This window comes from Sarcophilus harrisii, chromosome 1, assembly GCF_902635505.1.
Source record: "Sarcophilus harrisii chromosome 1, mSarHar1.11, whole genome shotgun sequence".
Lineage (NCBI taxonomy): Eukaryota > Metazoa > Chordata > Mammalia > Dasyuromorphia > Dasyuridae > Sarcophilus > Sarcophilus harrisii.
This window is the reverse complement of record NC_045426.1, coordinates 116,691,357-116,717,908: the sequence shown is the minus strand read 5'-3', so window position 1 is coordinate 116,717,908 and position 26,552 is coordinate 116,691,357. Positions and strand designations below refer to the sequence as shown.

At 32.2% G+C, this 26,552-nt stretch overlaps 1 protein-coding gene across 1 annotated transcript in view; it reads right to left on the bottom strand.

Moving 5' to 3' along the window:
• KIAA2026 (KIAA2026 ortholog) overlaps nt 1-26,552 on the bottom strand; it is a 71,418-nt gene that overhangs the window by 27,344 nt on the left and 17,522 nt on the right. Inside the window, exons 2-5 of the mRNA XM_031961973.1 lie at nt 25,121-25,321; nt 14,776-16,181; nt 8,823-8,902; nt 2,604-2,693 (exon numbers count right to left, since the gene is read on the bottom strand). Coding sequence (XP_031817833.1) covers nt 2,604-2,693; nt 8,823-8,902; nt 14,776-16,181; nt 25,121-25,321 — 1,777 coding nt within the window. The remainder of the gene's footprint in view (nt 1-2,603; nt 2,694-8,822; nt 8,903-14,775; nt 16,182-25,120; nt 25,322-26,552) is intronic.

Genomic DNA, 26,552 nt, shown 5'->3' with positions numbered 1-26,552 from the left:
CTCACTCAACTTCAATTTTACCCTCAAGTTAAGAGCCCTTGAATCATAGTATAGCTTCAGTAATACCCATTCCTTATGGAACAATGGGCAATCTAAATCACCAGAAAATAAAATGGAACAAATGAAAATATCCAAAGGAGAAAAGGAGCTAGAGAATAAAAATAAAATACATTTAAAGTTTCTCAATTAAATTCCAAATAAACTATCTATATTTTCATTCTTATCTACTGTCATTGAACATGAAAGTAACCTTATGCAGAAATAAAAATTTTCTCTTACAAAGCATTTTATAAAACTCTATTGGTTTTCTTTCTTTTTGGTGTTTTAATATTCAGCTGTACCTGAAGATGGACACAGGAATCTTGTAAGCATGTATCTCACTTACTGAAGAAGAATTGTTGGTATATGATTCTCTCTTACTAGTATAAACAAATATAAGAAAAGATTTGAAAAGATTTAACATTAGCAATCACATCACTCTGAAGGAAACTCTTCTTCATTTCAAAAATGGCCAGACTCTTAGGGAATTTTGTTACAAGCACTATGGCTTTAAAAGAATTTAGTTTGGAAAGTCATTATAAGAGTTTTAGATTGCTGGACATTCTTTTGTGAACTTTTAATAGGTCAAAGAAAATAATTCATAGAATTATGCATTTTCCTAAGAATTGAAAGGGATGACACAGTTAAGTGTGCTAGACCTAGAGCACATGTCTTCTGACTCACAGTTCAGAGCCTTTTCTCTTATATATACCATCTACCTCACCTTCAAAATATCATGTAAGAATGATAAACTGAATAATACAGTCAAAATTTTAAACTTGGCTTCATTAGTATCAGCAAAACTCCTCTTTGGAGTTAGAAAATATAGGCTGCAAGCCTTAGCAATGTAATTAGCAGATGTATTTACTTAAGCCATATTTACATTCAATTTCATCTATAAAATGAGAGAGTTGGACTAGATGATCTCGTCTTCAAACTCTTATGACCTATAAGTTTATGATACCTCAGAAAAACTCATGTTGGAAGGGACTTTAAGAAGAAAGAAAGCAACATGGTACACTGGGAAAAGATAGCAGAACTGAGGACTGGCTTTGCTACTAATGAGCTCTGGCTAGTTATTCAGGACGGTCAGCTTCAATACTTCATCTGTAAAATAAGAATAATAGTTCCAGACAACCTCAAAGGACTGTTTAAGCATCAAATGAGAATAGCTACAAAAACTTTCAAACAAAATAGAAAGCATTCCCAATATTTGACCTTTTTCTTTTGGCTATATAAGTTCAGTGATTCAAGAAAAACAAACAAACAAACAAGAGTTATTGACTGAATGTGATGGCTTAACGGATAAAACTAGAAGCAGTTGAATATTTCATTTTTGTAGGTTTAGGGTTAAAAAAAACCACTTAAATAAAAATCTTTTTTAAAAACTACATATAAAAATCACATCCTAAAAATTCTACACTAAATAAAACAGGAATCCATCATAGTGTAAAAAAAAAAAACAAGGAAATAGTAGGAAAGCATTGTAAGCAAATTCATACATCAGGATTCTTTTTATAGCTTACTAGTAGGAGGATAATAAAGTTCATATTAATTAAGATTCTATATCTTGACTATAAATATCAGGAACAATAAAATCTGACATATAAACCTTATGAAAAGAAATGTAAAATGAATGTTTCAAGTCAAAACAAATGATTATCTCAAAAAAAAAAAAACCAATTTACTATTCTTCCTTGCTTAAATAATATTTGAAAGTTAATCTTATTCTATACATAATTCTAAGTAAACAAAAGTTTTAAATTAAGGCCATATTTCTTCATATGGCTTCATATTTCTCTTCCTCAACGTTCACAGGCTTTTTTTTCCCCCCTCTTTCCCTGGTTCCCAGTTGTGTTCAAAATAGCTGAGATTGCTAGAAATCTAAATGATGAGGTGTTACTAGATCTAGTAATGAACATAATTTTACCAAGTTTTTATTCTTTACTCATGTCTTTCAAATGTAATTGAAGGGGGGTTAATTATAAATTGACAACATATGATGAAAATTCTTAGGAAAAACTTAAGTGACAAGATTGATGGCCTTTTTTTTTTTTAACATGTCAAAAAACAATAGATCTATGTAAAACTAGAAGAAGATCATAAATCTTTCCCTTTTAACTTGTTTACAATTACTTATGGCACATAACAAATATTTAATTAAAAATTCATTTCTCAGTAATGAATTTAATTATTTTAAAACACCAAGACAAAAACAAAAATCAATTATGAAAAGATTTAACTTAAAAATATCAATCACAAAGCAAACCAATCAAAATACTGTGCGGAATCTAAGGCATTATTAGATAGAAACGAAACAAGCAAATCTAATTTATTAATCCCTGATATTGCTTTTAACTATTATTAAAAATTAAAATAACATGTTACAGAAAAAATTAAGAGAAATGATGTTTCCAATTGCATGATAAATTTTCATGGAATCCAGAGAGAGTAACAAGTTTTCTGTTTTGTTTTGTTTTTAGTAATAAAAAGGCTTTAGAAAACAGCAGGAATAATATTTGAATGCTGACAACAACAGATAGAATGTTTGGATCAACACCTACCGATTTTTTCCTACTGTTTTCCAGATCTTTGAGTTCATTCTCGATTTTTGTGATTAATTCCCTGAGTTCATCAAGATTAGTGCAAATAAGCTAAAATAAAACACAAAAACATAGCTTGATAACATGTAATATAAAACACCTCAAATGTGGTAACAAAAGATGTCTTAACATACATTGAATCTACAATTAAGCTTTTTAAAATAAACAAAAAAACAGCTATTAATTTTTGTAGTTTCTTATTAATTTATAATTTATAAATTTCATTATAATTGGGGAAATTACAATTTTAATATCAATGGCTGTATTCTGAATATTCCCACCTGTTAAGAATTTGCTTTCCAGTCCAGGTTCTTTCTTAACAAGCTTTCAGCCCAAATGACAATGTGGAAACCTGCCTTAGTTTTCAGTTTTCTGAATCACCATTAAAAAATATTGCATCAGACAGCCTTTATGTAGATGAATAAATGCTGCAATGAGTACATACAGCTGTTCAATTTAAATTTCTATTTTGGTAGCTACACAAATTAGCAAGACCTAGTTATACTAGTCAAGACTGAGGGAATAAAGACTTACATTACATGGCAGTTATTAAAAAAGTTGAAAGAAGAAGTCATTTTTGACACAACTTACGGTAGAGCTGAAGAAAAAGGACTTTTAAACAGTATATTGTTTTCCTGATTTTCTTTCAAAGCTTTTTTATAGATCGTCTACATAATGATACCAAATAAAATAATTTGTCCTAGTTAGCATCCCTGAATTAATTTTTTATTCCCAAAGCTATGGACTTTAATATTAGTTTTAACTGGTGTCAATTATAAATTTTAGGAAGAGAATTATCAAAAATACAAAAAAAAAAAAAGAAAAAGAAAAAAAAAGGGGGGGGGAGATTAGAGATCAGCAATTCAATGGAATTTTTTCCCTTTGGAAGCTATACTCTGAATACTATTCAATGTATTTCACATCAGTTTTTTTTTTCCCCTTAAGCATTTAAAATTATTGTAAAAATTATTTCTATTACAAACTGCAAGAAAATACAATAGAAAAGAAATTGTTCTTTTGGCAATGTTAACTACAAAGTGAAATTGGATAGAAGCTTATTTTACTTTTTCTTTTTACAACCTCTATCCCTATTACAATAATCTTAAATCATTCCTTAATTCTTATGTGAGAAAATTAAAATGTTTCTTAAAGGCCTATTATAGTAAAATAAATAAATAAATAAATAAATTTAACTTTAAAAAGCAATTTTTCAAGTTCAGAAAATCTTTTCAACTCATTGTCCTTTATTTAGGTAAAACATTATTATGATGAACATTACCTGTCAATTTAAGTTATAAAATTTCAAATGTTTAGGACTGATATATAATCTCAAACCTAAAACTTAAGAAACTTCCAGATTAGAATACATCATGCATTAGAAATTGACACCTAGAGTGTGACTGAAGCTCCTATTTAGTAATAAAAAGACAAAAGAACAAAGGTATAAGAATTAAAAATGTGTGTAGTCTGGAGAACTTTGCATGAAATTTTTATGGTCCAGGAGAAAAAACTGAATTCATTGTCTGACCATTTAAATAAAAGGAAAATGTTTAGCATAATTCAAAATAACAAGTTGTTGTGCACACAAATTATTGTTTAATTATAAATAATAAATAATATCCATTAATAGTTGTTAAAGGAAAACTGCAGTCATATGTGTATAAAAAAAGGAAAAGTAAAATGTTAGACAGTGACTAAACCTTCAATAGGTTAGAAACCCTGGTTCTAGTATAATGTTATGTTTCTAGCTCATTTCAATACGACTTGGCTTGAAATAATGCTACTTTTTAAAAACAAGTTTCCACTATGGAGTAGATGGAAGAGACTGACATTTTAATATGCAGTACTGAAGACATTAAAATCCTACAAAAAGCACTCTCAAAATTTATTTTCTCAAACTCTACTTTCTACTCTCATGAGACTTAAACATTTTTTTAAAATGCCTCAAAAATTTCATTCGATTTAGATAGTTTTAAACCCATTAAATAAACCCTAACCAGAGGACATTATCTAATGTCCTCTTTATCTAAAGAGGAAAACTTTTGAATTACTCAGATTATATTCTGACTATTCTACTAACATTTTGAAAACAACATTTGGTCAAACCAAATCAAGGGTACAAGAATAGTTTCATAACATACTGTGGTCTTTTCTCAAGCTATTACTGCACCCTGGCCTAAGGGCTCATTCCTGTGAGAATGTTCATCTAGATCATCCATTGCTAAATAAATGATTGATGAAAGAAGCAGAATGGATAAGTTCCTACAGTTAGCTATAATAACTAAAGGGAAATGAACTATATAGAATTAAACATTCCCTAATTTCAAATCTGTAGGAATACATCGGCTATATCATTCTCCACTTTGCCTATACTATTAAAATTAAAATTACACATAAGGTTATTAAATAATTTACTACTGTATTGCATATTTGCAAGATTCTAGTATAAGCCAAATTATAGGTAAGTATAAAAAAGCCAAATAAAACAATATTGCCTTAAAAACTACCAAAATTTTCTATTACATTTGTATTGAAGTTATACGAATATTATTTAAACTACAATAATAAAGATATATCTATGGTATTAAAACTTAAAGGTGACAGGCTACCATCTTAATAAAATTACATGTTTCCCCCCAAAGTACTACACAAGAAATTGTAACAGTAAGATTCAATTAAAAATTGTGCTGGAAGTGTTAAAAAAAAAAAAAAAAAAGCCGTCACATTGAAGTATATAACTTTTTTTTTTTAATGGCACAATCATATGAACAGACTAGTAAAATAATTTTATTTCAGGTCTGACTTGCAGAACATTCAATGTAACTATGCTCATTACACTTTAATTTATCCAGGGAAAAAAACAAAAACAAAACCAGGAAAATGTTAATCTTGCAGAATTGTCATAAAAATTAACAAATAAAAGTTTGCATTTGCAAACTCTGTATAAAAGAAAATGCTTTAGATATGTCCTTATATTGGCCTTTGGAACAAATCATATCCTTTGCACAAAGTAGTTAGTATACAGCACATGAAATTTTATGTCTATTGGAAACACAGGCACAATATTTAATATTATTTTTTAAAATTAACATATTTTATGATTTGATTTTCAAAATTCTAAATATGGCATTCTCCATAATTTCCTACTGTTATTAAATCCAATTCATATTCAGTTTCTTCTTTTAAAAAGCATTAAACATTAAGAAAAACAGACTTATAAATCATAACAGTGTGCCGAGACAGCATTCCAAGATGTCAGGTGGTCTTTCACTGAAGGTGGGCAGATATATGGAGCTGTAACAATGACCACAGTACAAATAGCAACTGATCTTCATATTACACTTATGTGAAACACACCCCAGGATGGTGGGTTATGGTTACACTTAAGAGTCTCATTTTTCATTGGACTTTTCTCAAGGTCACAAGCATTGTTCCTATATATATATATGGTTGAATGCATGTGTAAAAAGTATATTGCCATGCAGTTTATGGAGGCCTGTGATGGTCTCCTCAAGTCAAGATTTTTTATATTCCTGTCTGTCTATTCTAACATGTGCCTAGCTCAGAACTACATTGAGAGGTGTATTTCAGAGTTGTGCCCATCCAAAGAGATTGAGGAAATGGGGAACACTAGACTGATGGGAGAGTGAGAGTAATTGCAGTATAAAGGCCCCACCTCAGCAGGAGGTACTAAGTAAAATACACAACATATATGTACATTTGAATGTGTGTCTGTACATATAAATATGTATAATAACATCCCTGGAATGTGTTCAAACTATTCTGGGGTTAGTTCTCATTTGTTCTTTGTGTACTTTGGTCAATTCACTTTTGTCAGTGGCCTGACAGGTGGCCACTATTCAATGTCACTTTGAACATTGTTAAAAAAAAAAAAAAAAAAAAAGGAAAACTTTTCTAACCTGAATTAATTATCATATTAAATTTTTATGCTAATACAAATGAAAACTGAGCACAGAGGTATTATGTCTGTAGTCAGTGCTACTAGGGCTCTCTGAGACTGGTCGATCTCTTCAGTTTGGGCCTTCTGAGCTGTAGTGGGTTATGCTGACGGATGACTCTATAAGTTTATCATAAATATGGTGCATAAAAGAGGCAAACCGACCCAACCAGGAAGAGCAGAGGTCAAAACTCCCCTACCTGTCAGTTGTTGGGTTGGATCCAAGTTAACCTACATTTCCAGCATAGGTGAGATCATTTACCATAAGATAGAGAGATATTGCACAAAGGCAAGGCATGTGGATAGATTCTGAATGAACCAAACAAGGACTGACAAGAGAGCAAAATTTCAGAAGGAAGACATCAGAGTGGCAAATGAAAAAACCCTAACTGCCAACCCACCAGCAAAATTTATCCTCCTGAAAATTATTACCAAGATAAGTAGCAATTGCTCCCTGGTACCATTAGGTACCTACCATGATACTGTCATAAAGCCTCTGCTCTCACTACATCTCACTGGAAGGAGTAAAAAAGGAGGAGTGGGGAGTGGAGTTTAAAGGAATGAGGATGCTCCATCTCTTTTTTAGTTCCTTTAATTAGAGCTAGAGGCTTTCATTCAAAATAGGCTCAAAGTGTATTTGTCAACAGGTTCTAAATTGTCCCAGTTTCCTTACACTAATGGTTGTTGTTTTTAAAATCATAGAATTTTGGAGGGTGAAGTGAGCTTAAGGTATTATTTAATTCAATTTTATAAATTAGGCAAACTGAAACTCAAAGAGATTTATTCAAAAACTTTGAATAGAATGCCTGACTGCTGTCCAGTGTTCTTTGCTCCAAAATGCTTCTTCATACTGGAGGAGAATGGAATTTCAAATAATAATTCCCCAATTATTTCTGAAGAACAAAACTTTAACACCAATTTTCTATTTAATAAAAATTATGTGCTTACACAACAAATAATTTCTTCAACAGATTTAAGTGGTATGCCTAAATTATATCTTAAGTTTCCTAGTAAACTATTAGTCTATTTGAAGCAAATAAACTCTCCTAAGACAACCGGACAATTTATTTTCAAGTTAAAATCATAATGCCCACAGTACAAAGAAAATAAATCATTTGTGATGCATATGTATACACATACACACATTTATATCTCTCCAAATTTCAACATAATGAAACTTTTTTTAATCTTTAGTAAGCAGCCCAATTTGAAAAATATCTTAAACTAACACTATATATTAAGTTTAGACTGGGAAAACAAAGAACCAATGTTTATTAAAGGGAGCTGCTAATTATCATAGTGACTTGAATTTAAATTAGAGGCAAGGAGATGAATAGATATGACTGCATAATGAAATATAAAACACAATAGTGTTTTATGCTTAAATTTTATGCCAAAGTGGGTAGAATATGTGAAAATAATAACAGTGCGACTTGCACCTTATAACAGAATAAGATATAATCAAGGTCATTTCATTAAAAAAAGTCTGGAAAAAAATCTGGCAATCTGGTTAAAAAAAAAATCTACATGAATAACAATGGGAAACAAAATATGTCAATGCCCTTTATTTTATATTGTGTGTGTATAAGTGAAGGCATTTGGGGTTGTGACTTGTCCAAAGTCACAAAGCTGGTAAGTATCTGAGGTCTCATTTGAACTTAGGTCCTTCTGACTCCAGGACCAGGACTCTATTCATTGTGCCAACTAGCTGGCTCCCACCAGTGGGTTTTTTTTTTAAACTAATAAATTAAAAAAAGCTCCACTTAAAAGTTTAAGAAATTACAATTATTCAGATTTTTACCAATTATTTTGACAGACCATTATCACTGTTCACATATAGGTAAGATCACTCACACAATGTGAAATATCTTATGTCCCATTACAACTTCATTCCTGAATGTTATGCTTCAAGTAATACCCGCTTTTAATTTGTACTTACATTAAGAACCATTTATACATGTTATTCTATACAAAATACTGTAAGATATTTAATAACAATAATTAAAAACATATTAAATACCAAAGAATATTTGAAATTTTAGCAGAAATATTTGAACATGCCTACAATGATATGAAAAAATTCGAGACTCATTTATTAAATTCGAGACTCATTTTATTAAAAATGATAGGCTACAATTTCTTGGATTCACCAATTTCATGAGCTACAACTGTAAAAAGAAAAATTCTATTTTGAAAGCTTGAAGCAAAGTTATAACATTTACCTGAAACTCTGGTACAGTAGGTGACTTTGTGACAGCTTTCCTCTTCTTTGTGATTGCTTTTTTAGATATGGATTTTTTTCCTTGCAAGATTAAAAGAGAAAAGCTTCATAATGATATTTATTACACTTCATTAATAAAAGCCAAGTTTACACAGAGCCTTCAGAATTAAATTATAAGTAATAGATGGATGTGTATAAATCAAATGAAAATGAGAGCTCAAAATCAAATGAGGTAAAAACCATCAATTACAACGATCTGTGTAGAACAAGTATATTAACAATGTTATTTAATGAACACAGCTATCAGAATCTGCAAATGTTTAATGTAAGATTTTACAACATTAAACTTGGAAAACGTGTACTTTGTCATTGTTAAGGATATTTGAAAAAGTCATACACATTACCTAAAATATTAATATAAAAGAAAAATTAAACTTACCTGTTACACTGAATTTCTGCAATTAGTTTCTTGTATAGATCTAGCTACGCTTTGGGATTTAGTCTCTGGCTAGTATCATATGAATTCTCATAGTAGTTTTCTAATACTACAATTAGTACAAATCTAATCTCATTATCTATCTTAAGGTTAGTGTTATTGGGTAGTAAGCAATGCAGTGTTTTTTAGAAAGCAAATACCTTCAAAGTACATAGTTGTGCAATGAGAAAATCTGACTCAAAACTAAAGGAAACCAATTCATATCTGAAAACTAGTTATTAAGCTTTGTAGTTTAGGCTGACAAAATTATATGCAACATTTTACAAATAAACTCCATTTTTAATATGAAACATATGGCACATCAGTCTATTAAAGTTGAAATCTTCATTTTTTTTAAATTAACAAATATATGCAAAACACACCCTATATGTGCAAGGCTTCATGATATTGTTACTGGTAAAAATATAAAACATCGTCCCTCCAGAAAGTTATAATACTGGTTTTTTTTGTTAAAGATCTAGATAATAAGCTTCTATCAGTGTAAAGTCTCCTGATGCTGATATCCACCTAAGTTGTAGTCTTGAGAGTTGTCTGGGACATTGGAATATTAAGTGACTAGCCTAGCCTAAGATAAATTTAGTATAGGCCAGAAGCAGAACTGACTTTAAAGTTGTCTTTCTAAATGCTTTATCATGCTGCCTCCCATTACAAAGAAAATTTGTTATAACATTTCTAAGTTCAATTTTACAGCAAAAAAAAAACCAAAACATCCCCTCCCAAACCTTTCAGAATATAATAAATTTGTCTCTTTCTTTTCTTGGGATGTGGGGGGGAAAATCACACATCTTCATAATACTTCCATACAAGCACTGCTATATAAATTAGTGCTTTCTTATAATTTAAAAATACAGATATTTAATTGAATTTCACATTTATATTTTATTAGATGCAAAGAGCTACCTTTTAAGGCTATAAAACAAACATGACATAATTCCTGTCCTCAAGTTGTTTATATCTATAGAATTACATATATATATATGTAAAAGCATCATGAAAACAATAAGGAGCCTCCATATTTCACAAGAGGAAGAGATGACATATTGAGGACATCAAAAAAGACTTGCTGAAAGAGATGGTATATCAACTTATTTTCATATAGGCAAGATTTCGATCCTTGGGAGGTTTTTTTTTTTTGAGGGGCAGGGAGCAGTGTCATTAAATAGAAAGAAAGTCTTAGATAGAAAGTATCATTTGTGAAATTAGGTAAATTACTGGGTATATTCAGATCGAAACATAAGGGAATTTTGGGAGACAACACTGGAAAAATTAAATTGGGACCAAAATGGCTAATGTTTCTGTAGCACTTTAAGATTTGCAAAATGCTTTATAAATATCATGTTTTAATCTATACTTCTATAAATTAATTTTGCATTAATTATGAAAATCCATTAATTTCTTCTGTATCACAAAGGGAATTTATATGCTGAGGAATTTGGATGTAGCTCAATAAACAATAAGGAATAATTTAAGATTTGAGAAAGGGAGTGGCATAATCTGAGTTTAGTTTATGGAAGACTAACCTGGCAACAGATGGAATGACAGAGAAAATGAAGGGAAAAAATTAGGAAACTATTTCAAGAAAACTATGTATAGCACTAAACTGAGCTAAACAAAATATTTTACTTTTTTTACTCTTTCAATTGAGTACAATGTATTTACATAAGTAACCTTAATTTATACAAATACCAAATTACAATATTCTATATAATTTTAAAGTTCATCAAAATTATATCACCACAAAAGTCCCAAGTTAAACATTTCCTTTTAGTAAGACTTATATAAGTAATGTATGAACTATTACAATTTCCAAATTTATCTTACTATATAATCAAATGTACATTTTGATAGATAGTGAACATATATGGCAACATACATGTTTTATGTTGCCCCTCTGTGGCATTTATGCAATGTCTCTGCTTTCAATGATACCCCATCCATACTCTTCTCTAAAGTCATCAGTAACCTATGTTGCCAAAAATGATCACAAGGTCACAGATTTGGAGCTAGAAGGGATCTTAGATATAATTTAGCTTAACTACTTAATATTATAGACAAAAGAAACTAATGTTGAGAGATGCTGAGTGATTGCTTTGTGCTCTAATATACCTTATTCAAGTTTCATGTGTAGGGGAAAATATTACTGTTTGTTTCAGGATAGGCCTGATCAACAGAAATCCTAACCCTTATCCTTAAACTAAAGTTGTTAGTGCTACAGTAGATGGAACTCCAAAAAGTCACCAGAATTCAAACAGCCAAAATCCTCATGATAGAGAAGAGTCAATATAGAAAATGGAATCTCCCACTATATCATAACTGAAACAGCACTCAGGTATTTTAACATACAAAAAATGATTTTTTGTAGTGTATGAACTGAGATGTGAGACTCGCATGGAAAGGAAAGAAATAAGCATTTATTAAGTAAGTGCTATCTGCCAGGTTCTATACTAACTGCTGTACAAGTATTATCTCCTTTGAAGTTCATGATAACCCCACATGTTGTTATTATTATCCAAATTTTAAAGATAAGGAAATTGAGGAGACAGTAGTTAAATGACTTGCCCTGAGTCACAAAGCCAGTATGTCTGAGGCAGGATTTGAACTTAGGTCTTCTTGACCGACTCCAGGCCCACCACTCTGTACAAATTTTTTTTTTAATATTTTACATATACATATACAAACAGGCGTGCATGCCCACATGCATAGAGAAACATAGCTTTAAGCAAATCTGAAGGGCAATGGAGGTGAATCTCTTTGTTCTACTTCCATTCTCATTCTGCCCAATAAGATTCCTTCTAAAAGATACTACTCTCTGATATTTATTCTCATGCTCCATTCCTTTTTTATTGCACAAAATTTTTATGTCCTTGCTCTCAGCAATCTCATGAACAAATCTACCATATTATTCATTGGTGTCAACTGTCAGGCCAAAACCAGCACAAATGTCAGAGAAATGCTCCATACTTAGTTTCATCTTAGACTCAAAATCTACATTGGTACACAATCATTGGAGAACAAAAAAATCATGCACCAATTCTCCCTCCAAATGACAGAATTTCAGATCCATGACAGTCATACTTGAGGGGTAAACTTTAACCCTTAACATTTCCCCTTAGGAGCTTAGTGTCTCATATGGCACTTGAGACACTTCCGACTGCTCTGCCCTTTAAAATGAACATTCAATTAATAAATAAAATTCAATTAATAAAAGCTGCTTAGGCTCCTTCTACAGTGCAACACTATAAACATTTTCTCCAATCTAGCAGAGCATACTGTCATCTCCTATATACTAAGCTAGGAGCTCCTGGGCAATTTAACTTATTCCTACTATACCACTAACTCTACATGACAGCTGACAGCTTTTGTTTTGCCATTCATTCTAACACTTACACCTATGTAATGCTCTTCCTGATCACTGTTCAAGCTTTAACTCAGAGAATCCTCTTATCTAGACTATTCATTTTGCTAGATCTTAGGCTCTAAGGATTAAGAGCTGTCCCTTCCCCCCCCAAATCTCTGTCACCATCACAACTGCTTTGCCTATGCATAGCATTTGGAGTCAGAGGCCTGGGTTGCCGTTTCAGTTCAGCAACTTTGTTGTATAGTCTTGGGAGTATTTAAGCTCTCTGGGTCCATTTCCTCATTGACAAAAAGAGGGTGTTGGCCTCCATGAGTTCTAAGGTCTCTTCTAGCTCCAAATGTACAAGCCTTCTGAACTCCGTCTTGGCCATGTTGACTTTCTCTTTTAGAGATCCTCTCAAGTGGTGTCTCAGAGGTCCAGTTTTCACAAGAGCTTAAGATCATAATACTGAGTGTATACATCCTGATCACCATCTGCACCCTTCCTCCCATATACCAAGCCATTCCTTCTACACACCATTCATACCCTTTTACATATCTGGCACACACCCACTTCAACCTTTCAATCAACTTCTAAATTCAAGTCTTCTTCAGAACAAACAATAGATGCCTATAATGCTAGTCTCTTGGGCATCTTTGATAACTTAAAATTCTCCCAAAATTCTGATTTCTCTAATTTGAGAAACTTTTAAGAAGCTTAAATTAGCTCTAATAGAGCTAATTTCTTCAACATTTCCTGAATACACTATGCTCAATCCCGTTTCCATTTATTTTTGCTTTTTTCATGCTGTTAAACACCTAACCAACTTCTATCTAGAATCCTCTCCTTCACTGTTTAAATTCTCCTATCTTTTACGTACTCAGTAAATACTCGTAAACTTAATAGATTATTTACACTTGTACTAATCAATTTGGACATGTAATTCCCTAACCTCATTCGAAAATACATGTATATACTATATTCCTCAATATTTATTCCTTATTGAATAAACATTTTTATTTTATTACTTGCTTGAGAGGATAGAGGTCATCCTCTATATCCACCCTTATAATAGCTAAAATTGTTTCATACATAAGTACTGCATAAATGCTTTGTAAATGATGGATACAGGATGTAAGAATTATAAACTAAAATGAATTTTTCAAATTTTTTTCTATAAATTTCATGTCTATTCTCTCATCTTTCTGTATTAACCAGTGACAATTAAGATTTGGTAATATTTTGAAATTGTTGGCTAGTAATCAGGCAAATGGAGAACATATCTTCTATTTTAATCAAAATCTGGTTTCAATGTCCCATTGGAGTATGAGTTCTTTAAAGTTATGCATAAATTCTTTCAGGTTCTAACAGAAGGTTCGAGTATAGGACCTTGTGATGAGATAGATAGGATAAAGATTTTATGAATTCAGGGTTATTTCCATGTTGCAATGAGACACTGAAACAACCACTCATTTCAAAATATAACCAAATCTTAATTATTCCCTAATAATGGTAGAACAGAAATTGAAGGTACAACTGAAATACATAATCTTTTTAAAAGTACACCAAAATTCATTTTAGTTGATAGTTCTGATCTTGAGCAGTTCTGATCTTGATCATAATTTTTTTTTTCCTGTAAAGCCAGAGGAAATAAATAGTAAAAACTGGTTTGGGATTTATCCTACATTCTTTCTTTTACACTTAACTAGCTAACTAGTGAAATCAACCAGTAAATACTAGCCAAACAGAAAAAAAAAGGGGGGGGGGAAGGAATCCTTTGACAATATCAACACATATTAATTTGATTTCTGAGCAATTGACTTTACAAAATATTTTAGTTAAGTATTAGTAATTTGGATCACAACTCTTTAGTAGTAAGAATTAAAGAGAATCCATTTTCAAAGATAAATTATATAAGTTGCTTAAAAAAAATTAATCAAGTTTAATTAGCTGACAGAATAAAATTTAATTCCATATATGAAAAGTTTTAATACATAGGACTATCCTAAAAAACGTGCAAAGGTAAATTTTATTTAGTAACTTAACAGCTTCCCAAACTAGCTGATAACACCTTAGAAGTATAACTTCCTTGCATTTTTTCAAAATAGTACACCAGCTTACCAGATTTGTGCTTCTTGTGTTTAGCTTTCTTTTTGATGATAAATAACTTGTTCTGGATCTCAGGTTTATAAGACTTGAATGTAAGAGAATGAAGACCTTCACGTTTTCTCTGTAAATTTTCATTTAAGACATCTTTCAATTTCTTTTTTTTCTTTTTCTTCTTTTTTGCCCGTATTTTACTAAGTTTGAGTTTTTTATGATTCTGCAGTGAATGTTCTAATATGATATCTCTTGTAACTTTATGGCAGTTCACATCTAGATTATCACTGTGACTTCCATTTACATGTACTTGGCAAGTTTTAAGGGCATTCTCTTTTAAAGGACTAGGCTCAGTTTTTACTCTGGAAGCTTCACCATATTTCTCCCTGTTTTCTATAACCCTCACTTCACCTGGGCTGAGGGGTTCCCCAAAGCCAGTAACTTCCCCTGGACTACTTGGTTTCTCTAAATTTTCTTTACAGCATCCCATTTTTTTACTTTCACAGGGCCTATGAATTTTAATTTCACAGTTATTTTTTATTTCCTTTTCCATGGAGACACCATGCATTTTGGATGCGCAGCAAACAGTTTCCATACTGATCTGTTCTCTTTTAGAGACAGAAGGTAATTCTTCTCTGTTGCTACACCTATGTTCTCCATTGCTTTTGCTAGCATATTCACCCTTTAATTTCTCAAGTTTAATCCGAGGTACTCTTTGTATTTTAATGGGTGGAATTGGGAATTCAGGTGCCTGAAAGGGTCTCTGCTTGTAAATGCGCACATCTGCCCCACAAAACTGTGGGAAATGTACGTAAGCATTCTCTAGATAATCATAGCCAAGGATCACTTCTCTGCATTCATGGATAGGCTGTCCCAGTACAGCATCTTGAACTTCTTTTTGTGTTTCATATACAAAATCACAGAGGCCTTTCAGTAACCAAACTTTCTGGTAAAATGGGAGTTCATGAAATGGTTTGTCCTCTAAAGGGTTAACTTCTCCAAGAACTTTAAAAAACTGAGGGCACAACCCAAGCTTCTCAGCACAGCCATCAGGATTTTCAGTCTGCCCAACAACAGTGTACCACTGCTGTACCTTCTGCCTCAGTGCTGCCTCCCAAGTTCTATAAGGCAGAGTGGGTCTCCTATGTAAGGTAGGTCTGCGATGAGGAGGACTTAACAAAGAAGTCATTATTTTTGACAAGAAAGCATTACATTGAGGCATCAAAAGACAACGTTCTAATTCATAAAAGACTATTTCGGGCAAATTCAAAATATGTTGGGCTAAACAAAGGAAATGCCCAATAGCTGGAATTTCCCACATGGTCTCCATGCAAGTTGGAGCAGCCTGAGCCAGAAGTTTTCTCTCCCATTCTTCTATTTCTTTTTGACTAGCTTCTTCTGCTTCTTTTCTTTCTTGATCCCGTAGCCTAAAAAAATTAAAAAAAAAAATTAGATGACTAGTTCTGAATAAAATAAAAGAACCCCACAAAATACAAAATTTTAAATATAACTACTTTAATGTCTGTTTTGGAGGGGAAAAAAAACACCCAACTACTCATTAATGTTTTGATCTTTAATACCCATGGAAACTCCATTCTAAACTGCCCTGGCATTTTCTTAATATGTCTACTTCCTCAATAAAATCACAAAAATGGTTGTTTAATAAAGTTAGCTAAACCAAATACTAAAATTAATCCATATTCAATTTAACAAACATTTACTAAGCATTCACTATGTGACAAGGAATCAGGCACACTCAATTGAATGCTATTTTTTTTTAGATTAAGTTAATAGGCTGATATCTAAAGACTCAACTCAACCAAGATATGATTATAGGAATACTTATTAGATAGGAAAGTCCAAAATTTAGACTACATATCCCCTACTGGGATTTTTATCACACGCATGATATTTATTCAGATCCCTAGTCATTAAATGGGTATATTATTGCCAGACAACCCTAATTTGGAAATCCAGCTGGTAAATGACTCCTGCCAACATTTTGACTACGTGGAAAATCAAAACTTGTAAATTTTTTGCTTTTTTAAAAATTAATTTACAGTTTTATGTGCAATTACCCTTACTTGTTATATTATGGAAATGCTTGTTTTAGTCCATAAATTAAAAAAAAAATAAACAAAATAAAACCCAAGAATCCCCATGAAGTAGCTTGAAGAAAGAGCAATGTATTTAGAATTAGAGGATTGGGTTTGATTCCCCACTCTACTTATTATGTAGCATCTAACTTTTCATATGGCTGAAGTGGCCAAAGGGGTTAAAAAAAAGAGAAGGAACCACCTCTCAGGCCCCATCCTCCTCCCTCTGCCAGCCCTCCTCTCAATCTCTCATAGCATGCTTTTCCTCCATCCTCTCAGATGAAGACCTCATACTTCCCCCATCCCACACCACCACTGGATATTTCCTGTTTATTTCCAGTTTCTTTGAAATATTTACACACTGTTAAAAACAGACAGACAAAAATCCTTTACTATTACTCAATGAAGTGGAGACCTCCTCACCAAGGAATTACAGAATTAGAGACTTCAGAGTTCAAATAGTTTAGAAGTTATTAATGTGGATAGATTTAGGGAATCCATGAAATTGTCTTAGCTAGTTGATTTGAACTCATCCAGGAAAGCTGAATACTTTCTATCTCCTCACATATCTTGGTTGTTAGCTTCCTAAGAGGCAACTCTGCTATGTCCTTTACACTAAAAAAAAAAAAAAAAATCATTGTTGTAAGCAAAGAAAATATGAAATATTCAATCATTTGATAGCACTGTTGACCCTTATCTCAGTAATATTGTGAAGAAAATAAAAAGACCTAGCCCAAAGAAGTCCCCCCATTAATTCTGGTGATTTTATGGTAGACTCCACATTGAATGGAGACGGTTGGAGAGTCCTTTAACTCTGTTTCTCAGAGTAGTTAAGCATCTATCTCCTAACTCTGCTTCTCCCTGGGGAGCCACATAGATTATTTTTTCCAACAGAGTATTATTAAGTGTCAATTTGTTTGTTGCTTTTGTTATTTATTCTTCCTTCACTTTTTAAAATTATTAAAGCTTTTTATTTTCAAAACATGTGTATGGATAATTTTTCAACATTGATCCTTGCATAGCCTTGTGTTCCAAATTTTCCCTCTTTCCCCCACTCCCTCCCCTAGATGGCAAGTAATCTATGTTATACATGTTAAAATATGTTAAATCCAATACATGCATACATATTTGTACAATTATCTTGCTGTACAAGAAAGATCAGATCAAAAAGGAAAGAAAATGAGTACGAAAACAAAATGCAAGAGAACAACAAAAAGAGTGAGAATGTTATGTTGTGATCCAAACTCAGTTCCCATAGTCCTCTCTCTGGATATAGATGGCTCTCCTCATCACAAAATTATTGGACCTGGCCTGAATCATCTCATTGTTGAAGAGAGCCATGTCCAATCTTCTTGTTGTCGTGTACAAAGATCTCCTAGTCATTTCACTTCTTCATGTAAGTCTCTCCATCTCTCTGAAATCATCCTGGTGATTGTTTCTTACACAACAATAATATTCCATAACATCCATATACCATAATTTAATCAGCCATTCTCCAACTGATGGGCATCCATTCAGTTTCTAGTTCTTGTCGCTACATAGAAGGGTTGCCATAAACATTTTTTGTACATGTGGGTCCTTTCCCTCCTTTAAGATTTCTTTGAGATATAAGCCTAGTAGAAACACTGCTGGGTCAAAGGGAATGTAGTTTGATAACTTTTTGAACATAGTTCCAATTGCTCTCCAGAATGGCTGAATCTATTCACAGTTCCACCAATAACATATGTGTCCCAATTTTCCCACATCGCCTCCAACATTTGGAGGAGCCATTTACTAAAAACTTCCTTTTCTCTCTTCTTCCCATCACTCAGTTGCCTTCTCGCCTTGCCAAGTCCATCCCCTCTACACACATTCCTGATCCCATCACCTCCTATTTTCTTTAGCAGATTGTCTCTAGTAAACATCCTAATCTCTAAAATTTTCAATTTTTCCCTATCTGTTGGCTTCTTCCATACCAATTAACCCTAACCCTAAATGCATAGGAACCATATGAAGATAATTACAAAATACTTCTCACATAAATAAAGACAATTCTAAGTAAATGGAGAAATATTAATTGTTCACAGGTAGACTGAGCCAATGTAATAAAAAATGACCAAACTAACTTTATTTATTTATTCAGTGTTATACCAATCAAAAAAGTAAGGAATGTTAAGGGACTCAATTAAAAAACTTGGAAGAAGGGGAACTAGCAGATCTCAAACTATACAATCAAGCTGCAATAATCAAAATAATTTGTACTGCAATAATCAAAATGACTTGTACTAGGTAAGAAAGACAATGAACAGTGGAGGAGATTAGATACAAAATGTACAGAAGCAAATGAGTATAGTAACCTAACACTAAATAAACCCACAGATCCTAGCTTTTGGGACAAGGACTTGCTACTTGAGAAAAACTCCTGGAAAAACTGGAAAGTAGTCAATCAATAAACATTTATTAAGTTCTTACTATATGCCAGATAACATTCTAGTCTTACAGAAGCCAGGCACAGATAACATCTCAAGTTCTATACTAAGATTAACTCAAAATGGGTACATAAAGGGTAATATAAACAAATTAATGGAGCATGTAAGAGATTACCTGTCAAGTTTATGAATGAAAAACATTCATGACCAAAAAAAGATATAGGGAAGCTCAAAAGGGTTAGAGTAATTTTGATTATGTGAAATTAAATTTTTTTCACAAATAAAATGAATGCAACTAAAATTTGGAGAAACAGAAACTGGGGGGAAAATCTGTAGCATGTTCCTCTAATAAAGATGTCATTTCTAAAACACAAAGGCAACTGATTAGAATTTACAAAAATAGTTATTTCCCAAATAGGCAAAGAATATGAATTGGCAATTTTCAGATGAAGAAACCAAAGCTATGGTATATGAATGCTATGGAATACAATTGTAAAACAATCATTTTTGAAAAAAATAATCAACTTTGAAAGACTTAGTAATTCTGATCAATAATTCTAAAGAACTCAGGATAAAACATAATATCTACTTCCAGACTGAGAAATAGTAAATTTAGAGTGGAGTCTGAGATATGTTTTCTTGTATTTCCTATTCTGTTTTTTTGCTTTATTGTTTTTTCTTGGGGAGGGAAGAAGGTGAGATGAGAAATCATGTCTACTGTGGACATTTATTTTGCATGACCGTTTATGCAAATTTGTTATATTTATTATGGGTTATGTTTTTCTTGCTTTCTCAATGTGTGAGAGAGAAGGGAGAGAAGAGAATTTGGAATTGAAAAAAAAAAACTGAATAAAAAAAAAAAAAGAGTGAGATGAGTAAAACCACGAAAACAATTTATATAAAGACAACAACACTAGAAAAAACAATTTTGAAGGACTTAAGAATTTTTATCAAAGCAGCAAACAACCATATCATATGAAGATGTATGATGAAGATGTTTAAAAATCATAGGCACAAAATGCCTATTTGGATTCATTTTGCTTGACTGAAGGGGTTGGGAAAGGTTTCCAATGAAAGGGATTTTAGTTGAGCCTTAAAGGAAGCCAGGGAGGTCAATAGCTGGAGGAGAGGGGAGAGAGCATTCCAGGTGTGGGCAACTGCCAGAGAAAATGCCTGCAGTAGAGAGACGGAATATCTTGTTTGTTACAGCCAGGAGCCTAGTATCACTGGGTCAATGAGTACCTGAAGGGGAATACGATATAAAAAGACTGGAAAAAGGTAGGAGGAGGTTAGGTCATAAAGGGCTTTAATGCCAAGTAGAGAATTTTGTATTTGCTCCAGGAAGCCACTGGAGTTTATTGAGTAGGAGGGCCACGTGGTTAGACTTGTGCCTTAAGAAAATCATTTTAGTAGCTGAATAGAGAATGGATTGAAATGGAAAAGATACCCAAGGCATGCAGACCCAACAGCAGACTACTAAAATAGTGATGAAGGTCAGCACAGAGCGGGGGCAATGTTAGAAGAGACAAGGGAGCACACTTAAGAGATACTGCAGAGACTGGATATGGAAGATGAGAAAGGGTAAGGGAATCCAGGATGACACGAGTTTTAAAAGTCGGAATTGACTGGAAGGATAATGTTTATGCTCTATAATAACAGAGAAGGAAGGGGAGGGAAGAGGGTTTAGGAGGAAACATAATGAGTTATTTTGGATTTTTACTCAACATCAAGTTTAAGATGTCTGAAAGGCAATGAGAGATGTGAGACTGGTAGCTAACAGAGTTGGAGTCAGAACAGGAAGACCTAAGGAGCATCAAATGGTAATTAAACCCCTGGGAGAGCTGATGATATCACCAAGTGAAGTGTTACTACAGAAAAGAAAAGGTCCAGAACAGCAGTACAAAATGGAAAATCCCATACTTTTTGTGTTCTGCTTTATATATGGAGATATATTTTTTGGTAATTTTTGGAAATAAAGTGAGAATTTTAAAAATTAGATTAAGAAAATATATATGTTTGTTGACAGACTGACCCTAAAAGTAAAAGCAAAAGTCATTATAGCTATTAGCCACAGGTCAGGATCAAAAAACTGATCCAAGCCTAGCTGACCAGCATCCTCATATGCTTATCTTTCATACCTAATCCACCACCCAATTCCCCAGGAACCACAGAGGAGAAATAGGAACAGGAATTTTTTTTCTCCTTACCTGTTTTCACCAACTATATAGGAGCACAATTGTCTGCAGCTCCCATCTCTCATTTTCTCGTATTCATTTTCCTCAACCCTATTCTATCCCATTCTAACCTTTCCTCAAAAATTCCTGTTATCTAACAATAACTACTAGATCTATCTTCCAAAGAGATCATGAAAAAAAGGAAAAGATTTACATATACAAAAACATTTAGAGCAGTACTCTTTGTGGTAGCAAAGAACTGGAAATTGAGGAAATGCCTGTCAATTGGGGATTGGCTGAACAAGCTGTGGTATATGAATGAAATGGAGTAATAGTGTGCTATCAAAAAAAAAAAAATACACACACACACACATACACACACACACACACACACACACACACCACCAGGTGGATTTCAGAAAAACCTGGAAAGTCTAACATGAATTGATGCTGAATGAAGTGGGCAGAACCAGAAGAACACTGTACACAGGAACAGCAACACTGTGTGATAATCAATTCTGCCTAATACAATATCCAAAACAATGCCAAAAGACTCATGATGGAAAATGCTGTCCCTATGTATGGAAAGAATTACGGAATATGAAGGCAGATCAAAGCATACATTTTCACTTTAGGCTTTTTTTTTTTTTTTTTTTTTTTTTTTTTTTTTTTTTTTTTTTTGTTCCATTTCTTCTTTAACTTACACGACTAATCCAGAAATATGTTTAACCTGATTGCACATGTATAACTCTATGTCTGGTTGCTTGCTATCTTGGGGAAAGAGAAGGGAAGGGAAAGAACTGGAAAGGAGAAAAATTTGTAACACAAAATCTTATTAAAAAATGAATGCTGAAAATTATCTTTATCTGTAATTAGAAAAAACAAAGTACTACTTATAAAAAAGAGCAAATTCCTGTTTCAAAGTAGTTAGATAAATTCACCTTTATTCTGAACCATTTTCCTTATCACTTCTATTTACTAGCCTCAATGAGACTTGGTAATACTCAAAGACACTACTTTCCTACCCATCCAATTCCACACTGACTATTTGCTTTTCTACTCTTAACACAATGGTTACAGAAGGTCTTCCTGACTCTAGACCCAGTCCTGGGCCACCTAGCTGCCTCAATCATACCTATCTGCTGCTAAATGAATGTTCAAAATGATGATCCTGTATCTCTAACTGTGTAATCCTAGATCATAAAAGATTAAATAACTACTACTATAGCCTTACATTTTCAACAAAAATTTTAAAAAGAATATGTATACTGTAATTAATGCTGTATTAACCCAATTTGATAGAAGAGATTGGGCTATCTTCAGGAAATTATTTAGTGCCTTTACTGACCGTTTCCTTTAAACAAGGGCCCATCTTTTATAGTAATAATCTATTTCTGGGAATGGCGACATGGCTGTGAGTCCATAAATACTAGAATCTTCAAAAAAATTAAAGTTGAGGGTTACCTAAAAGGCAATGAAGATGAACACGTTGGACATGAGTTCAGTACATCACATCACCAAATGTGTAAGAGAAGCAAAAAAAAAAAAAGAATATAATCAAAGAAAATGAATACCAGAAAAGGTGAGCTGCTAATGAAAGTAGTGAACATGAGACAGAATTAACAGAATAATAGGCTGCATGTCTTATTGAGATACAGAACAACAAGAAGGTTCTCAGGGAGCTTTTTGGTTGTTCTACAAAGAATCTGCAGGAAAATATGGGTAGATTGTGTGCTCTATTATTTAGAAAGGACCTGCTTTGATGAGATAATAAATCCATCAAAGTAACCTTCCCCCAAATAAAATCAACTTCAATGACCCACTCCCCATGGATTCTAGTCAATAAAAACTTTATGGTCTACATGCAACACTATGGTCTAGAGGGAGCCAGATGGCACAATAGACAGAACATTGATCTTGGAGTCAGAAGACCCAAGATCAAATATGATTGCTGTCTGCATTCGTTTCCTCATTTGCAAAACAGAAATCATAATGGCACCTATCTCTCATGGCTATTGTGATGATCAAATGAGATAGTATTTGTAAAACACTTAACATAGTGCCTAGCAATAGTGGGTATTATAAAAATGGGATTTTCTTAAATATATGCACCTAAATTTCTAAAACAGATAAATTAGGAAGAGTTATTGGTTTTACAAAGTATTTTTCACTAATAAAGCAATCATCCCTAGTAAAATATAATTATCTATATACATTTTTCAGAAGGTGTAACTATATACCTTTTGGTAATACTAAGTTTTTTGGGGGAAGTATGGAGATTAGTTGGTATAGATCAGGAAGAAAACACTTTCTGACGATACATATCGGCAATAGTTCAGCAACTCAAATATCTTAAGCACACTGAAAGGCTAAGTGAAAGGAGTTGCATAGCAATTATGTATCAGAGACAGAGCTTAAACTTAAAGTATTTCTGATTCCAAATGATTTCTCTAACTTAGGAGCAAAGTTATAAAATGACAAATGTTACCTCATTGCCCCAAAAGTTTGTCAAGTTATATGAAATAGTCATTTTAACTGATGTATAAAAAAATTTTCATATATTATGCTTATACGTCTTTCTCTTAAATATGCCATATAATTATTATATTGTAAATTAATAGCCACAGAGAGAGAATTATATGATTCTTCATATAAGTAATTTTATTCTATAACACTTTTCTAAACAGACAAATTAGGTAGTGTTATTACTGAAATCACTGAAATAAACCATAGCCTTTATTGATCAATGTTAAAGTCATCCTTTAACAATAAAACCTTATGTTGCTTTTCTCAGATTTCTATATTTGAACATTTGTTAGTGTTGTTGAAAACTAAAAGGTAATTTATCAGCAACATTGAAGTGAAAGTAAATTTCAAAGTTTTCAAAACGTTAATGTAAGAATAATTTGCAAGTTTCCTATACATCAAAAAATATATACTTTTTGTATTAAATTGTCAAGTTATTTGAACATTTAGAAAAAAAATCAGCTCAGAAAACTATTCTGGCTTTGGCTATCAGAAAGAAAAATATATAAACTCTTTCAAAGAAACAAAACAAACAAAAACTCAAAGCAAAACTGATTCACAGCTACATAAAGAAGATAAAATTTATATACCACCTTTTAAAATCATTAGCAGTTCCCTGTGGCATCAACAAGGTTCTGTAAGCAGCCCAAAATCAAGGAAATTCATCTCCCCATAAGCAAAAAAAAAAAAAAAAAAAAAAAAAAAAGTCATTTTTTGACATCCCTAGAATGAATGGAGTGACCTTGGATTTTTACTAAACCTCTCAAGCCTTTTGCTTCCATATCTATACAGACCAGGTAAACCCAAGAGACCCTAACACCTCTAAAATTCTGTATTAAAGCTATACAAATTGTGCAAAATTGTGCCATTTTAAACATGTATTCAATCAAAAAGCGAGGCAGTTGATAACATTTTGAAATCAACTAGTCTATGGTTAGTTGATAAGTTTTCAGTTGTGAATTGATTTTGAAATTTTAGATAACCTATTTTCAATAAAAACTTCCTTGTGCTGGTCCATTTCAAGTATATATTCCAATGAGAATAAATTTGGGTACAACAGAAATTTGGTATGGGTATATTAAAGAAGTATGTATCTAATTGTTCAAAAAGAGACCAGACTAAAAATTTGAACATATATTAGCCTAAGAATTTTTCTATTTACCTTTTCTCTTCTTTTGCTCTTAGCTGTTCTTCCTGTCTCAAAACTTGAACCATTATAGACTCAAAAACTCCACTTGTCAAGCCTGCCAAACTTCGAGGTGTAGAGCGACGCCTTGTTGATGTACATGCTGCTCCTTTCTCATCCTCTAATCCATAATAACCTCTGGATGTAACTGCTATTGTTGTCTTTTCTCTCAAGTGCCTGGCAAAAAGAAATTAAGTTAGTTTATAAGAGGACACCTTTAAGGTCCACAAAATTTCATTACCTTCTTTTCCTCATCATACAACTACATATTTTTCAGGGTAACATCTTAAAAGGAAATCAGTTAAAACATAAATATAAAGTAGGATTTCCATCTTCCCTATGTAAAGTTTCCAATTTTCCTCAATTCTGTCAAGATATTATTGTCTCTTTATTTTTAACATATATTTAAATTTTAAGGTTCAAGTTAGGATGACCTCAATGAAAATTTAATTTTCTTCAACATTCCAAAATAAGTTATCTCAACAGTTGGAAATATTTTTCAAATCTACCACATTTCTCAATGTGTATGTACAGATATGAAATTATATACTACACATTACTAACACTACAACAGGAAAATTCAAAGATAAACTTTCAAAGAAATAAGCAAATTAACTAAACCCTACAAACATGTAAGAATATGGCATTATGAATAAAAATATCTGCCTAATTTGTAAAAATAAGAGTCAAATGTGAAGAAATATTGATTTCCTCCTACCTTACCATAAATGCCTTCTTTTTAGATGTCTAATGGAAGTACTAGAATCCTAATCTAATTCTATAAGTAGTCTTATTTATTGGCAGGTTTTTTTTTTTTTAATGGCCTAGGGAAAACCATTTTTAAAAATCTACCGATTTTGTTTTTTAAAATTAGACTTTTTGAATTTGTGCCTACATAACATTTTACTGACATGGAAAAAAATCATTTCTAACTAGTAAACTGAAGAATATTAGAAATCTAAAGAAAACTTTGGGTTTTTTTTTCCCCCTAATTCATTTTCACTCATATTTACATGTATTTGGAAAAATAAAAATAAAATACTATTAAAAAAAATCTATTCTACTTGATATTTCTGGAATTTTTTTGTCTTCCCTCCCCTCCCACTTTAATTTTTTTCCCAAATGTTTTACTTTTTTCTAATTACATGTAAAAAAAATTTTAACATTCTAAAAAATTTCAAGTTCCAAGTTCTCTCCTTCACTCTCCTCCATTAAGAAGGCAAGCAATTTGATGTTATATATATGCAATTATGCAAAAAATTTCCTTATTAGTCATGTTGTACAAGAATACAAGAAGAGACTAAAAAGAAAGTTTAAAAAAAAAAAGTATGCTTTAATATGCACTCAGACCCCATCAGTTCTTTCTCTAGAGGTAGATAGCATTTTTCATCTTGAGTCCTTTGCTGAC